The following is a 15,923-nucleotide window of genomic DNA, read 5'->3' on the forward strand; positions in this document are numbered from 1 at the left end:
CATTTTAATATACTGTGAATCATGAGATGGAAGCAAGCTGGCAGCACAAAACTGTAGCAAGGCAGATCTAGACAACAAAATGCTCATCGTCCCCACTATCTTGGCTACATAAAGCTGTTGGAGAAGATCATTCACATATTTCCACCAGAGCAGTGGTGGGAAATCTCTAGTTCAAAGGCAGTTTTCATCTTAAATGGACCTTCCTCAGAGACCTAGTGAGGACCCTCTCCCTTCACTGAAGAGTCAGCTCCCATACCCTACTATTGGGAGCTACTGCCTCAAACATGGTTGGAAGGGATCATGGAATGACCAAAAAGCAATCTCTAGCCATGAATCAATTGATGTCTAGATATTAAAAAGTGCCTTTTGTTCAGCCCATGATAGGCTGCTTTCTCAAGGTTCTGTCAACTGACAGAGAAGAAAGTAGCTCATGACCTGGACCACTGAATTGCATGTATTCTCTCTCTCTCAACAGATTTCCAGTGAGGCAATGTTGACTTTTGAGCAAGAAAAAAAAGGTCCCCATGCCCTGCCCTGCAGGTGCTTGCTGCACAAAGATTGAGTTTCAATGCATCAATTCTTGTTTCTTGAAGACACAAATGCAGTGAACTGTTCACATTGATAACCACATACTTGATCAAATACAGAACAAGGCCAACAGTTACTCTGCAAAGTTAGCATATCAGTTGTTTTTATTCTAACCTCTTGAATGTAACAAAAGAAAGGGTACAGCTTCAATAACCTTTTGTCTATTGTGTGATTTTAGTGTGTAACAACTGGTACACAGCTATTCTCTGCATTAGGTTTCTAAATAAATGAGAACATTTTATTCAGTCAACCTAGTTAGATCTAGCATTAGGAATTTCAGGAATGTGCATTGTCCTTTGATTATATATACAAGCCTCCAAAAAGCAACGGAACACAATTCATGAAGTATCTGCATACATACACAGAGACTTTAGATGCGTGTTTGTTAAGGAAACAATAATGGTAAGGCCTCAAGCCTGTTTTCTAAAGACAAAGAATGGTTGCTTAACAACAAAAGGATTTTGCCCTGAACCAAGTTCATATTTGACATTCCAACATTCCAACCAATTATTAAGTGAAAGAAATGAAAGCACAAACAGTTGGTTCCAGGGGCTGATGTCAGTGAGTGTGGACGTGCAGAAACTCCTGGTTTTGTTATATATAAGAATCAGTTCTCAGTCACTGGCCAGACAGATGAGACCCTGAACCTATGACCCTAACAAAATGGCTAGAGGTTGAGGTACCTTCTGGCCAGGCCAGGACAAGTCTATCTTCTCAGACTCTTATCTCCTAGTAGACAGAAAGCAAAGTACTGCATCATCTGGCCCACCAGATGCTTAAATTCTAAGAAGTCTTATAGTTATTTCATGTGGCAATTCTTGGACCTACTGAAGAAAAAGACTTCAGGGCTAAATCATATACCAATATTTTCAGAAATATTAAAAGACCCTGACTGGATCTTAAGATTACAGATTTATATTTAAATCTTGTAAGAATCCACAGTCACATTTCATCCCCCCCTGCCCTGAATTTACAAATTCATCTTCTTACATAGTTGGTTAATACCTTCATGTTTAGTAGCTTACCCTCTGACCTAGCAGAGCTCTTACATTAGAGCTCCAATATGACTTAAAAACCCTCAGATGAGAACTGAGAAGTAAAACTCTCATCTGCAGCTACACAGCTCACAGAAATTCTGGTCATGTTTATTCTGTTCACCAATAATAATACATTGTTGATATTAAAACATAACCAATTTAATGCCAACTGTAGAAAGACACTCAAAACATAGATGTCTGCAACTCTTCCTTAAACATGCCTTCAAAGCGGAGGTCCTTAGCCATGAGTTCCTCTTCCACGTCCTCTAGTGCCCACTGATGATCAGTCAGTTCCAGAGCCTCCCATTCTGTCTGTAATCAAATTAAAAAGTACTGGCATGGACACACAAGTACCAACAATTTGCTTTCTCAATTAAATTTCTGTCTTCAAATCATGTTCATATTAATTCTAAATCCACGGTGTCTCAATGTGAAGGCTAAGATGTTTTAAGACTTAGAAGATTGTACCACAACACTGACATTTCTAACAATGTATGTGGCTATTTCCAATTTCATGAGCCTCAGCAGAAAAGATCAAATATAATTTGAATCTTTGCCGAAAGTGATTGTAAAGCTATTCGACATTGGGCCTGTGGGAAACATTGTGTGTAGGCATGTCTAGGGCAGAAAAAGAGGTCATCATGGTCAGCGACTGCCTGATCTATCAAACAGTGCATTCCTGGATAACATGCCCATGAGTACATACACTCACCTTCACAGAACTGCTCAAGGAAGACCATTTCAGGATGTGAGAAGCTCATTACAATGCTGGGGAGGGGGAATTCGCCAAAGAAATTGGAGTGTATCTCATTTTACACACACACACAAATAAGAACCAAAATGCCTACTTCTAGCAAACACAGATTCCATATTCTCTTACAGGCTTTACTCCATTAGGAGACCTTATGGCAAACTTTTCACAGGGTTTCCTTGGCAAGATCTGTTTATAGCAGGTTTGCCTTTGCCTTTCCCCTGAAGTAGAAAGAATGTAACTTGTCCAATGTATGCCAAAGGTTGCAAATGGGGTGTCGCATCATTTAAAATTTCCAAGCATGGTCAGTCCTGGTTAATACCTGGATGGGAGATGGCCAGCAAATACCAGGTAGTATATTTCAGAGGAAGGAATGACAAAACCACATCTGAGTTTTCTTAGCCTTAGAAAACATACACACATATAAAAAAGAATTTCTAATCTAGCTTTCCTGGTTTTCCGTGAACAGTAGATCCCCCTCAAATTTGCTTGGTAGATTCAGCTGGAGCCTAATGGGGACTGGCCATTCTTGCTGAATTTCATTGCTGCCCTGCAATAATTATGTCTTCCCAAGAAAACAGGTAGTTTAACCACTATTACCGATTTGCTACTTCTCAGTAAAATGCAAAAAAAAAAAACCCTTACTATTTGGAAAATATTGTTTTAGAACAATTGTATTCAATCTCATTTTTCCAGGTAGCTAAGGAATTCTCCAGTATAAGTTCTTGACTTATCTGAGGACAAAGTTTCTCAAACTTTGGTCTTCCAATAGTTTCAATGATAATGATGATTATATTTATTTATACCCTGCTTTATCTCCCCCGAAAGGGACTCAAAATGGCTTAACATAAAAGCATCAGCATAGCCATTTAAAATATAAAAATATACGAACATTAAAACAGGATTAAATGTAAATAGTATTTTAAAATTCCCAGTTAAATACCATTAAAACAATAATAGACATGCTTGCTTTTTATGAATCTTCTCTGCTCATTCAAAAAAAGAAAAGAAAATGCCACATGAAATTTGAGGGGCTTGTTTCAGCCAAGGGAACAGAAACTTCATACCTTGAAAGCTTTATTAGTATCTGCAGGCATCGCCATGGCTGCCCCTGTCATCTGTTCCTGCATTACTCTGGACTGATCTGCAGCTGCAAACATGACAAATAAGGCCTTGTGTTACTTTATACTGGGGGAAGAGAATCATGTAGCCCTTCACATATTGCAAAACAGTCATTTCTTGCAGTCCTCGCTACTGGTCATAATGGTTTGGGTACTGGGAATTGCAATTCAACAATATTCTGGGGGGACAAATGATCGCCTCCTTTGCTTTCTGTAATACCAGTACAAAGACTATGAATTGAAGGTATTTTCCAGAATAAATACTGATCAATACTGTGCCACTCCCAGCAGGCAGACAGAAAGAAAGCATCTTTTAGGCAGACACAGAAATATATACCTCTATCAGTCAGCAGCTTTAACAAGCTGAAGACAACAAGTATTCTGCCTAGTTACCAATGAAGCATCTCACACCTGTCAGTAGCTATAATAACTAATATTGGCATCTGAGTCAGGACTTAGAGAATACATTATAATAATATTGTGGAGAGGCAGCCACCTCTCCACAAAAGTAAAGATCAACACTGAAATACAACACCGCCTGAGCTCTGCGAGTGCAGCATTTTTCAGAATGAAGCGGAGAGTGTTTGATGACCAGGACATTCATAGAGATACCAAGATGCTTGTTTATAAGCCATTGTCCTCCCAACCCTCCTCTACGCCTGAGAAACGTGGACGGTCTACAGACATCATACCCAACTCCTGGAGCGTTTCCATCAGCGTTGCCTCAGAAAAATCCTGCAAATCTCTTGGGAAGACAGGTGGACAAATGTCAGCATGCTGGAAGAAGCAAAGACCACCAGCATTGAAGCGATGCTCCTACGCCATCAACTCCGCTGGACTGGCCACGTTGTCCGAATGCCCGATCACTGTCTCCCAAAGCAGCTACTCTACTCCCAACTCAAGAATGGGAAATGGAATGTTGGTGGGCAGGAAAAGAGATTTAAAGATTTAAAGCCAACCTTAGAAACTGTGGCATAGACACTGAGAACTGGGAAGCCCTGGCCCTTGAGCGCTCCAGTTGGAGGTCAGCTGTGACCAGCAGTGCTGCGGAATTCGAAGAGGCATGAATGGAGGGCTTAAGGGAGAAACGTGCCAAGAGGAAGGCCCGTCAAGCCAACCCTGACCGAGACCGCCTTCCACCTGGAAACCAATGTCCTCACTGCAGGAGAACATGCAGATCAAGAATAGGTCTCTTCAGCCATCTACGGATCCATCCCCAAGATAGCGGAGACGGAGGACCATCATCCTCGAACTACGAGGGATTGCCTAAGTAAAGTAATAATCTAATTTAAGGCAGCAAGCAAGGAAAGACTTCATAAGTAAGAAGTACATTAAATGGCAGATTGCTAGAGCCATGTCTAATCCTAGCCTTCTATTTTATTTAACGCTAATGACTTTGATTGTAGTCGATTGACTGCTAAAGGTTTGGCTCAATCAAAATAAAATTGCTGAGAGGACTTCTGTAGGAAAGTGGCTGGGTGAGAAAGTTGGCATTAGTTTACCACTTTTCTCATGCACTTAAACAGCAAATAAAGGCCTTAATCACACTGGCAGTTCCAACTAGAGTATCCCACTGAATCAATGCAGTTCATGTAAATGGTGGCTCACTATTCAATAATTGGTTCAGTGGGTGTTCAGTGCAGTCATGAGTACCACTAGAATCCAGACCAAGAACTTCATTTAATTCAAAATAAATAGCAGTATCTTACCATTGTCTTGGCCAAGAATGAGGGTATAAATGCTTCGAAGTCCAAAGACATTTAGGAAATACCAAGAAGCTGAGCTTACCCTAGCAAACCAAAGAGATCAAGTGTCACTAAAATAGATGAATGCTGAATAGCTGACTCTGCAATAGCTTTCATAGCATTAGATTGTGTTCCAAATGATGTCTAACAAGGATTCTTACCAGGATGCGTCCAAAGTAAGCAACTCAATACCCTGTTGTAGCATTGGTTTAAAACGCAACGTCAAAGGAAAGGGGACCTTTGCTGCAAAAAGTAAGCATAACAAGAAAGCTGGTCAAAACATTGATTATGCATGTACATAGTACTTTACAGAGGAACATAAACCAAGAGAAGCCTTTAATCTTCTGCTTCATTTCTCAGTCTTAGGCCAAATTTTCATAGTCTTTGATTCTGCTCTCTTCCTTACTTTTGCATTCCAATCGTCTATGGTTATCAATATGTCCAGATTACAGATGTAATCAATTCTCCCTAGGTTCCAGTACAGAAAATTTGAGTTTCTGCAATCATCTATGATTACAAGACAGTTCTAATTAAAGGATATAAGATGTTGCAGGGTCTAAGAACATTTAACTAATGAAAACACCCATTGAGCTTGGGATTACATCTACTGTTACAATACTGGGCTCACATGCAATTATACCCTGTTTCCCCGAAAATAAGACATCCCTAAAAAATAAGTCCTAGTAGAGGTTTTGCTGAATTGCTAAATATAAGGCCTCCCCCAAAAGTAAGACCTAGCAAAGCTTTTGTTTGGAGGCATGCCCGGCGCCCGCCAAACAAAACACCATAGCATGCAGGATTGGTAAATGTACATACCAGTTGTATATGGAAATAATGGTAATAACAAGAAATTCTTGACATGAATCAGTTTGTCTGGTTTAGTTATGTTGGTTTGTGATGACAACTACTGTACAGTATAGAATAAATGTTCATTTTTTGTTCAACAATAAATGTGAATTCTTCTTCATGGAAAAATAAGACATCCCCTGAAAATAAGACCTAGCGCATCTTTGGGAGTAAAAAATAATATAAGACACTGTCTTATTTTCGGGGAAACACGGTAGTAAACACACAATTTTAAGTATGGTTCTCACGCACTGTAAGTCAAATATTATTTGAACAACCTGCATGCCAGGACCTTCCTTTCTCTCAGTAAAGGGGGGGGGGATCCCACATTAAAGTTGAGCAAATATAGGATTAATTTCATATTCTATTTCAAAGAGCATGGTTAACCCCGCAGGCTGGCTCCAAGCTCTTTATTTTTTTATTATGGGGAACCGGAGTGCTGGGATGAGAAAGGGAAGGTTTATATCATCTGAATTATCCTTTAAACTGAAGAGTCTGGATTATTGCCCTTGCTGGAAACACAATAAAAGCTTTGCATGCAAACCCCTGCAGCAGGATTTAAACTCAGCTCAGATAGGATCATAATGTCCAAATTATTTTAAAAAAAAATTGCACTGGACTCCCCATTGTCACTGTGACACAAAGGAGTGAGAGTACAAGACCAAGGTTATTTTTTCAACCTCTGCCACCCTTTTGCACCAACCACAAGAAATTCCACCAAACAACTATGGTGGCAGGACGCCAACCTAATTCTGCTTAGTAGCCATTGTGTTGCATAGAGTTTACCCCCAAAGTCTCTAGTCTAATCAGGACTAACAATAGTATTTCTTTTTCACAGAGAAGGATCAGAACAGATAAATAGTGACTTATTCAAGACCACACTATTCTGGCTTAAATATTCCCGTTCAAAAATTCATCAACTTTTTTTTCCAGGTCAGGAGCGACTTGAGAAATTGCAAGTCACTTCTGGTGTGAGAGAACTGGCTGTCTGCAAGGACATTGCCTAAGGGACGTCTGGATGTTTGATGCTTTACCATCCTTGTGGGAGACTTCTCTCATATTCCCGCATGGGGAGCTGGAGCTGACAAAGGGAGCTCACCTGCTCTCCCCAGATTCAAACTACCGACCTGTCGCTCAGCAGTCCTGCTGACACAAGGGTTTAATCCACTGCACCACTGGGGACATTATAAACTTTTGTTTGATAAATATCAAATCAGATTACGGTCGATTCAGAGAATTAGTAAAGCCACATCACAGTAAGTGCAAAAGCAAAGTATCTGCTTGCAAGAGACATGCACATGGCATTAAAAAAACTTAGATTTTAGATTCCTAGGCTTATACTTACTTGTAACAAAACCTGAGAAAGTCATGTTGATCCAACCACCAATTAGAATCATAGGCAGTACATTTGTTACATTCCCTTTCATCATATCAGTCAACATGGTTGGATCTGTAAATCGAACACCGTTCAAATGAATACATATTAACACATTATTTGTAATGTCAAAGGCTTTCATGGCCAGGATCACTACGTTGCTGTGAGTTTTTTGGGCTGGACAGCCATGTTCCAGAAGCTTTATTTGTTTCCTTGGATTTCTGAAAGGGCTTGTCATATCAGTGTAAAAACAAAAACAATACTTATAATAACTGAAAGATTATTTCAATTTAATATTGTTTTCAATATTTAAGTTGCTGTTATATAATAGCTATGGCCTTTAGGTCAATCCGATCTTGACTAAAAAAATATGCAAGATCCTTAATGTACACAAATGGCCCATCTCAGTAAGGGCTCGTTCAAGCTCTGCTTGACTAAGGCAGGAAACGTCAACAAGACAACTGTAGCTTTAGTCTGAAAGCTAGCATTTGAAATAACAAGGAAATCATTGCCATTTCCTGACTAATCCTGACTAATTTTCACAAACAATACTGACATGGAAACAAAATTTATTTTGTCATCTCAAAGATTTTGTTTGCCATATTTTGAACTAGTGCTTGTTTTAGAAGATAAAAAAATAATGAGGGGAGGGGCAGAGTAAAGCCCACTTAGAGTTTCTTACGTACCTGTCATTGGGGAAGGTGGTACTACCTTCCTTTTAGTTTTCTTAAAGAACCCTTCATCAGGATTATTGAAGTAATACTTCCGCATCAGAAATGACTGAAAGAAAAAAACAAATTCCAACCAAAAAAGTGAACATTGGCTTCAAATTCAAGTATAATTTAGGCTGGAATGTTCTACAGTGCGTGAACTTTTGTATACTTAGCTATGCAGCAGAGGTGCTAAAAACCCTGTTAAGGGAACTGTGGTAATGCAAAATGGGATACCAGCAAGAGTGTCCCAATGTGCATTTGGCTCTACTGATGTGCATCAGCACTCCCTAGCCGGCATCCCAATGCATAACAGTCGTTTGCTTGGCTCCCTTGGGTAGTAACAGCAGCCTCTTGCTGAATACAGATATTGCAAAGCTGATAAACTTTATTTCCCACAGATGCACATCTACTTATAAAGACTTAAGTTCCCAAGTGAATTTTGGCTAGTGGACTAGTGGTTGTTAGTTCCATTTCATATCAACCTTTCAGCATTCTGAAATGTTTGCTTAGGAAGTGATCTTAAAATCAACAGAATTCCATCACATTAGCTCCTGAAATGTATTTTTCTTTAGATGCTTGTGATGTGCCTTATAGACACATGATTTATACAGACATGGTAAAACATGCTTACATTTAGTCCTATTACACAATGTCAGTTGATACTTAAGTAGCTAATTTTCTCTTTCCATTAACATATGCTTTAATTATGATATGTAATTTTGCAACACTGGAATAAGTAACATTTTCTGCTTCTAGTGAGGCACTGAGGAAGTATCTTTCTGTCATTTGTCTTGAAAAAAGATGGAAGCTCCCCGGCTGTGGAACACCCTCCCCAGAGAAATACGACACGCCCCAACCCTTCTGAGTTTTAGAAAAGCCCTGAAAACATGGCTATGTGCCCAGGCTTTCGAAGATTAAATGGTAAAGACGACCCCGGACTGATTTACGGCTACAGCACGAGGATTTTGGAGGAATGGATTTTAATCATATGTTTTATATTTTTATATTGTTTTAATTGTTTTATTGGATTTTCATTGCTGTTTTAATTATGTGTAGGCATTGAATTGTTGCCAATTTGTATGCCGCCCTGAGTCCCTTCGGGTGAGAAGGGCGGGATATAAATGTTGTAAATAAATAAATAAATAAATAAGTAGCAACAGAAAAACATGGGAAAGTTAAGGAATGTAGGCAATGTCTTCTATAACCCGAACTCCACGGTCCTTGTTTGGAAATGCTAATTGAAGTTACCAGCCCAAAATGTTAACAAAATACTACATCATTGGGCACTCTCACTAAAAACAGAAATAGGAACTTTGAAAAGTCTTCTTTTCATTGATTAGGCTTTAATTATATTGATTGTTTAATTATGTTTTTCACTTCTGTAGGATGTAATTTTTGAGATATATCTGTTTTAACCTTTGTAAGTCTCTTTGGGAAGAGGTGGGATCAATGTTAATAAAGATAGTTATTACTGTTACAACTATCATGCTAACATCCACTCTCTTTGATATGTTAATAATAGGGACAGGAAACTTGGTAATGTCTGGATGTTTAGACTACATTTTCTATAAATCCAACAAAACCCAGAGATTATGGCAATCCTAACTGAAAAATCTGGGCATGCCAGTACACTAGCAGTGTAATACTGCACAATAATAATATTAATTTTATTTCTTACCAGCCTCTCCTGGAGGAGGATTACAGAATAATTAAAACACATACATTATAAAAATAGCAGAAATACACATATTAAAATGTATTTCTATAAAATATACATATTAAAATGTATTTCCTTAAAATACATATTAAAATACACAAAATACAGATTAAACAAAGAACACGAGTTTAAAATTCATGCTTAAAAACTGTTTGGTTAGGCCTGCTGGAAGAGATAGGTCTTTAAATGGTTTTTAAATTCCAACAGCTTATTTAGCTGTCAGAACTCTTCCAACAGGTCATTCTATAGTCCTGGGATGGCCAATGAAGAGGTTTTCTGGGTGACAGTCGCCAGTCAGATTTTGGCTGGTTGGAGCAGACACCCCCTCAGAAAGCCTCAGTGTGTGAGGCAGATTGTATGAGAAAAGGCAATTGTTTAGGTATTGTGGACCCAAACCATGTAGAGCTTTAAAGGTCAAAACAAACAGCTTGTACTTTGCCATGAAACTAACTGGCAACCAGTGGAGTGACTTTAGGATAGGTGTAATATGCTAACTCCTAGATGTTCCTATAACCAGTCTGGCTGCTGTATTTTGAAGCAATGGAGTTTCCGAACTTGGTACAAAGATAGTTCCATGTGAAGCGCATTGCCTGTATCAGGTATTAGTATTCCACTACCTTGGAGATACTTCATATGAACAGGTTCAGGCCCATTGCATCAACATGTTTAGCAACAAGCACTGAAGAGCCTTATGACAGCTGACAGTTCAAGTCTGAAAACAATCAAGTCTTCAGTTTTAAAACACAACAACAACCATCCAAACCCATAAGTATTTTCACAGAAAGAAGCATACCTGCTTTGGAATGTATTTTCCATTTTCTCGCAGAACTCTACTTCTAATTAGAACTTGACTGCAAGAAAAAAAGTCATTAATAGAAATGTGAAAAAAGGAAATGAGAGGCTGGAGGAATGTATAGATTATCTTGCACAAATACTACATATCCATAACATTCATATAGCTTTCACTTGCAGAGTAGCAGAAAAGTTCCTGAGCAAGTTTTCAAGATGGCCCAATTTAAAAATTGATTCTTCCTGTAATGACAGCTTTCAAATGGATAAGGGACAAAGATATTATTCCTTTCCATTGATGGTGGATTCAAACACTCCCTTTTGATGTAAAGACTCTCTGTAGGAAAGCATAAGAAAGCTCAGAAGCATCTAAATAACACAACAATCAAAGATCATACAACTACTTGTAGGAAAGTTGGGGTTTGTAAAGTCAAAAAACAAGGTAAAAGTGTACAAATGAATGTGTGCTGCAGCTATTCAATCTATCACAAGTAGAAGTATATTTCTGATACTATAAGCCTTCGGAAACCTGGTGGAGTAATAGACATGAAAGACACTGAACTGACCAATGGAACGACCTGGACTTTGCTCTTGGATCACGTGATGTTAATGGTTTTAAATGTGTTTTAATTGTATTTTAATATGTATTTTAAATGACTTTCTTTGTATTTTGTTTTAAAAGCACTGAATTACTGCCACATTGTCAAGCCACCCTGAGTCCCCTCTGGGGTGAGAAGGGTGGAGTAAAAGTATAGTAAATAAATAAATAGTAAATACACACATTTCTTACCAGTGACATTAGCTCTACACTGGAAAATCATAATGTGCATAGTGATAGTAAAAATCACTTTTCTGCCTATTATCTTCTCCAATGTGTTGCACAAAAAAATTCCAATATAAAAACAAAACAGAAACATACATTATTGAAACAGACTAGTGCTTAGGCTGATTAGATTTTTGAAAGCAATTTCACATGTCAAAAACCACTCAGAGTTTTAGACCTAAATAATTTTAAAGCAAATTAGATTAAAGCCATTAATAAAAATAGTTTGTTTCCTGATCATGGCCTCTAATTGGGTTTCAGAGGCAAAACTGCAATCAATAGTGTCCCCAAATATAAATATATGCACACACCAAGCACCAACACGAAGCCATGTTCTGCAGTTCGTAATATGCAATCTAAAATATTTGTTGAGCAATCTAACTTTAGATATTATAATCACATACTGATATCAATCTCTGTAGCCTTTAATTACTAAGAACAAATATTCAGTTGGAAGAATCCCTTACCTGTCTGACACTTGCTCCTGTGTGAGCTTTTTATCACTCTGAAGCAAAATGGACACATAATGACGAATCATCCCCACAAAAAAGGTTATGAAAACTATGGGGAGCACCACCCATAGTCGAATATTGGAGTCCAGCAACAGCTCTGGTTCACTCATTGTTTAAATACAACTGTGATCATGCACATCAGCTTTGATATTTAACACCTGAAATAACACAGAATATGATATGTAACAACTAATCAGTCTTATAGTCACTTCTACAGCCACAATATCATGAATAGTGTGTCAGCTTCTTGGAAATTAAGTTCAAGTTGCCTTGAAAACATGGTTCATATTCTAGATCTGACCAATTCGCAAGAAGAGGAACTCCAAATATATGCATCCCTATGGAGCCAGTGTGGCATTATACTTTTGAGTGTTTGCCTACAACTCTGGAGAACAGGATTTGAATCCCTGCCTGACCATGGCTCTATCTAGACCAGGCATGGGCAAACCCGGGCCTTCCAGGTGTTTTGGACTTCCAACTTCCACAATTCGTAACAGCCTACTAGATGTAAGGAACTGTGGGAGTTGCAGTCCAAAACACCTGGAGGGCCCAAGTTTGCCCATGCCTGATCTAGACTGTATAATTAATGTAGTTTGTCACCACTTTAACTGCCATGGCTCAACCTTATGGAATAATAGGAGCTGTAGTTTCATAAAGCCCTGAGATGCCTCTGCCAAATAATGCTGGTGCCTCCCCAAACTACAGTTCCCAGCATTCCACAGCATGGAGCCATGGCAGTTAAAGTGGGTTTGCACTGATTTGTGCAAGATGACCTTGAGCGAGTCACTCTCAGTCCTTGGAAAAGCTGGCCCCCTTATACAGAGGGCCCTTCAAGACGGGCCCTATATCCCAGGATGTGATTCCAGGTTTTTTGCTTTAAACAGGATTATATGAGTTTGTACTGCCAGATAATCTGGGATAAACAGAAAACCTGGGATCAGATCCTGGAATATAGGGCCGGTCTGGAAGGGCTCCTAGTCCCTGTAAGTCAGAAACTATTTGAAGGCATACAACAAAGCCCAAATGTGATGTCAAAGACTTTCATGGCCGGAATCACTGGGCTGCTGTGAGTTTTCCGGGCTGTATGGCCATGTTCCAGAAGCATTCTCTCCTGATGTTTCGCCCACATCTATGGCAGAAGTTGTGAAGTATATTAGAAACTAGACAAGGGAAGTTTATATATCTGTGGAAGGTCCAGGGTGGGAGAAAGAACTCTTGTCTTTTGGAGGCAAGTGGGAATGTTACAATTAATCACACTGATTAGCATTAAATAGCCTGGCTGCTTCAAAGCCTGGCTGCTTCCCGCTTGGGGGAACCCCCCATTGGGAGGTTTTAGCTGGCCCTGATTGTTTTCTGTCTGGAATTCCTGTTTTCAGAGTGTTGTTCTTTATTTACTGTCCTGATTTTAGAGTTTTTAAAATACTAGTAGCCAGATTTTGTTCGTTTTCATTGTTACCTCATTTCTGTTGAAATTGTCCACATGCTTGTGGATTTCAATGGCTTCTCTGTATAGTCTGACATGGTGGTTGTTAGAATGGTCCAGCATTTCTGGACCCCAGGCATGAATAAGCCAGGCCTTGAAGCTGCAAGGCTTTTCAATGCAAATCAAGGTGATTAATTGTAGCATTCACACTTGCTTCAAATAGACAAGGGTTCTTTCTCCTACCCTGGATCTTCCACAGATATATAAACCTCACTTGCTTCGTTTCCAACAGACCTCACAACCTCTTAGGATGCTTGCCATAGATGTGGGCGAAACGTCAAGAGAGAATGCTTCTGGAACATGTCCAAACAGCCCGGCAAACTGGCAGCAACCCAAAACCCATTTTTTTCTTTCTTTTTTTTATGTCACATTCTAGCCACGTTTTTTTAAAAAGCAGGCACTGAGGGTTATGAGTACTGAACGTTACTTTTAATTTGCCTTCAAAGAAGCCTAAGGCTGGAGAAAATGGATATTTGGCATAAGCAGACAAACGGCCTGAAGAAGAAAGAAAGACTTTCTCTGAGCGGGGGCTCAGCCGCAAAACTTGAGATGAAAAATATATATATACAAGGATGTTAGCGTTTCGGGGGCGGGGGTCAATTGCATTGGAGGGCCCCGAGGGAACCTGAGCCGGCCTTCAGGTGAGGCGTTTCCAGGGCAACGGGGCCCTTCGTGACCCCCAGCACCCCCTTCCCATTAAGACAGGGCGGGAAGCGAGAAAACTCCGAGGCCGCCTCCTCTCATCGATTCTCTTGTCCTCAGGAGGGAAGGAAGCAAGCCCCAAGCCTTTTCTCCTTCCGCGGAGAGGGAAATGCCACCCCCAAACGCGGCTGCCCCACTTGCCTCGCCAGCCCCGGCCTGGTCCCGTTTCACCCTTCCGGGAGCGTTGAGTGACGTCACCACGGAGCGCCCGGCTGTGCGGCGTGATTGCTGACGTCACTGCCCTGCGCCGGCGAGGTGGGGCTTGACGAGGCGGGAGAATTTGAGATCGAGGCGAAGGCACTGACACTGTCTTTTCCCTGAGGAGGGACCTATCGGGGCGAGTAGGTAGGAGGCTCATGTATCAAGTGGGGCCAAAGCGGTGGAGGTGGGGCTCGCGTCGAAAATGTTGTAGAATACTAATACTACTAATAATAATTCATAATTTTATTTCTTACGCGTTTCCCCTCATGGCCCGAGGCGGGGTTGCAATATAGCTGAAGTACATAGATAAAAATAAGACCACCCGAAGGCACAAAAGACACAGAAACAAGATCAAAACATATTTTGATCACATTGGTCCCATCTACACTGAACATTTAATGCAGTTTTAAACCGGTATTGAAGAAAAAGGTTTCGCTGTACACAAGAAATTCCAGAAACCAGTTTGTTGGAGATAGCAACCTTCTCAAGCCCCCTCTATTTAATGTTATTGTCTGTTTTAAAATGTGTCAGTTTTATTCCTGAAGTGTGTGCGTGTGTTTGATTTTTAGTTACCTTGTTTCTGTGTACTTGGCATAGTGGGAGGGGCTGCAGACCATATGACTGGTTCAGTGACGGTTTACAGTGGTTCTCAACCTGTGGGTCCCCAGATGTTTTGGCCTTCAACTCCCAGAAATTCTAACAGCTGGTAAACTGACTGGGATTTCTGGGAGTTGTAGGCCAAAACACTTGAGGACTCACAGGTTGAGAACCACTGGTTTAGAATATTCAGTTTTAAAAGGATGACAGTTAGATATGTCAGTTGAGGCTTGAGTCTGTTAAGAGTGCAAAAGCCAGTGTTAGGAGCTAGAAAACTGTTGAGGCTTGTGTTTTCTTTGAAAGCAGACTGTTATTAAAGAGACCTGTACAAAGCAATACAGTTTTGAAGAGACTGTTAAAGCTTATAAGTTAGATACAAACTGAAACATTTTAAAGTTTAACCTGACAATATCTTTAAATACATGAAGTTATGAGTAAACAAACATGTTATTTTGAAAGAAGTCTGCTTGAATCTTTGTTTGCTGAAAGCATTGAATAGGAAAAAATCTACATGCCCAGTGACCATTCATTACCAAATAAACTAAAGGAACACTCTCAAACTCTTCGACCCATTAAGTTGTGATCCTAACAGGTCATCATCCATTCATCCCATGGCAGTTACACAAACCACAAAGGACTGATGCGCATTACGGGCTTTCTTTCAAACACTTTTGTAGGAGATTTGTGGTTTGGCTGCTGTAGTTTGCACTGCATTAAATATCAATGTAGATGGGGCCACAACACATACATATGTACAGTCATGTCCCTCCCTCATATACATGGATTCTGCCTCCACAGATTCCACCATCCTTGGCTTGGAAACATTTTTAAAAAACATTTCAAATAGTAAACATTGACGCTGCAATTTTGTATAAAGGACATAAGTTTACTCCATTACTGTATGTAATGGGATTTGAGCATCC

At 39.8% G+C, this 15,923-nt stretch overlaps 2 protein-coding genes across 3 annotated transcripts in view; one reads left to right on the forward strand and one right to left on the reverse strand.

Moving 5' to 3' along the window:
- Positions 1-674: 674 nt before the first annotated feature.
- On the reverse strand, positions 675-14,451 carry emc3 (ER membrane protein complex subunit 3). The gene is made up of 9 exons (XM_003217550.4): positions 14,344-14,451; positions 11,973-12,175; positions 10,687-10,744; positions 8,150-8,243; positions 7,434-7,538; positions 5,404-5,485; positions 5,207-5,286; positions 3,444-3,526; positions 675-1,937 (listed from the first exon to the last, which is right to left on the reverse strand). The coding sequence occupies exons 2-9, from the start codon at positions 12,125-12,127 to the stop codon at positions 1,809-1,811; spliced, it is 786 nt and encodes a 261-aa protein (XP_003217598.1). The 5' UTR covers positions 12,128-12,175; positions 14,344-14,451; the 3' UTR covers positions 675-1,808.
- A 3-nt stretch (positions 14,452-14,454) lies between these two features.
- The window catches only part of fancd2 (FA complementation group D2), a 51,652-nt gene continuing 50,183 nt past the window's right edge, over positions 14,455-15,923 (forward strand). For both annotated transcript variants that reach the window (XM_062970110.1, XM_062970111.1), the window contains exon 1: positions 14,455-14,547. The gene's annotated coding sequence lies outside the window, so the exon portion shown is untranslated. The remainder of the gene's footprint in view (positions 14,548-15,923) is intronic.

Source organism: Anolis carolinensis, chromosome 2 (assembly GCF_035594765.1).
Source record: "Anolis carolinensis isolate JA03-04 chromosome 2, rAnoCar3.1.pri, whole genome shotgun sequence".
Taxonomy (NCBI): domain Eukaryota; kingdom Metazoa; phylum Chordata; class Lepidosauria; order Squamata; family Dactyloidae; genus Anolis; species Anolis carolinensis.